The sequence below is a fragment of the Atta cephalotes genome (assembly GCF_000143395.1).
Source record: "Atta cephalotes unplaced genomic scaffold scaffold00088, whole genome shotgun sequence".
NCBI classification, from domain to species: Eukaryota; Metazoa; Arthropoda; class Insecta; order Hymenoptera; family Formicidae; genus Atta; species Atta cephalotes.
In genome coordinates this window covers 16,363-18,160 of record NW_012130152.1, presented here as the reverse complement: position 1 = coordinate 18,160, position 1,798 = coordinate 16,363, and the positions used below count along the sequence as shown (strand labels likewise).

General features: G+C 26.2%; 1 protein-coding gene across 1 annotated transcript in view; it reads left to right on the top strand.

Annotated features, from left to right (window-relative positions):
* Positions 1-900, top strand: part of LOC105624768 (synaptotagmin-1-like) — a 47,551-nt gene extending 46,651 nt beyond the window's left edge. The window contains exon 9 of the mRNA XM_012206120.1: positions 697-900. Within this exon, the coding sequence (XP_012061510.1) occupies positions 697-900 (204 nt within the window). The remainder of the gene's footprint in view (positions 1-696) is intronic.
* The last annotated feature ends 898 nt before the right edge of the window (positions 901-1,798 follow it).

Sequence of the window (1,798 nt, the reverse complement as noted above, 5' to 3'; positions counted from 1 at the left end):
TATATATATATATATATATATATATATATATATATATATATATACTAATATATATAATTTTTATCTGTTAATATATATAATTTTTATCCGAATCTTTGGCTACTTCTATGATTCACTGATTGACAATCCATAGTTCGCAATCCAAATCCGTAATCCGTAGTGTGACACGGGCTTAAGGCAATGCTGAGATGTTTGTTTTATTGACATTTACACGGTAAAAAAATCTCCAAATTGGATTTACGAATTGCAAAAATATTATTACATAAATTAAAGTATGCACGAACAGGATCTTCGCTGCATTGGATTTCATGAGAAAATCGAAAAAAAATTACAAAATTCACTTACTTTTGACTCGTACAGCTGTCATCTCAGATATATATTTGCTTGATATAATAGTTTTAGAGTTCAGCTAAGAACATATGCGTTTGAGTAAGATATATAGAATGATATATAATATGATGTAAAAAATGAATCAAAGATGTCATATCGGCTTTAGCATCACCTTAAGCGCTGACTCACGTATGAACTCACATACGTGTCAAGTCGGCCGATAATCGCTGGCTCAGTGAACTCACTCATATGCGAGTCCGGCCGTCAAAGTGTGAATATCACATTATAAATGATTATACAATAAAAATAACTTTTGTAAAACAGTGACATAACAAAATCATATTTTCCTATCATCAATAATTTTAGGTTTTACCAGAAGGATTATCTGCCAATACCGTCGACGCTAGTGACAGTGAAGATTCTGTCAGTTCGTTCAAAAAGTCTACCGATATTTTTATCGGTAAAATGGCTCTTGGAAAAGGTGTGAGAGGTTCGACCGAAAGATTACATTGGTTCTCAGTGCTTCAAAATCCAAGAAAACTTGTTACTGTCTGGCATACTTTGAAATAAAAACCATTATTATTTTATTATACATACATTATACGTATTTTATTATACATACATTACACAAATATAATTGTTATTTTTCAGTGATTTTGATAAATCATTACAATTTCAAAGACGTGCATATTATTATATTATTTATTTATACATATATAATTTACATTATAATATACATTATAATATAATATAATATAATTTATACATGAAGTATTTATAATAAAAGTATTTATAATAAAAGTTTAACTTTACACAGCTAACTTCAAATGATTTTTAAATAACCCTGACATTAATTTTAACCCTCAAGGAGGTCAAGATCATCAACTTTTTCCGTTGCTCATTATTCATTAAAAAAAAAGTTATTACAACAAAACAATTCCTATAAATAAAATGTAATTTTTGGACAAAGGGACTATATATTAGTAAAATAAGTATATATTAGTAAAAAAAGACTACGCCTAAAGAATCTTGTTTTATATTACAAACAGAAAATTTTAAAATCTCTTAAAAATAAATTTCCATTCTCTGCATTTTTTGGCCTTTTCCACTTGTAATTTTATTTATGACAATGATTGTCGTTGATAAAGCACAGTCTGGAAATTTTGTGTTACACAATGATCAATAATATTATAAATTGTAATAACGATAATACATTTACCAATTAACGAATTAAAAACAAATTATCATCAAGAATTTCAATAAATCAATATTTCATACCATTTACAATTTTAAATTGATTAATGAACGTTTCAATGAAATTTAACTTTGTAACTAATTTAACATTCTTGTGATTTACTATTCACTGTCTATTCAACTGATTTCTAATTAAATTTCATATTATTGCGTTTTATTCTGACTCATCACTCATGTTATTTATTTAATAATTTTATATAATTTTTTATGACGT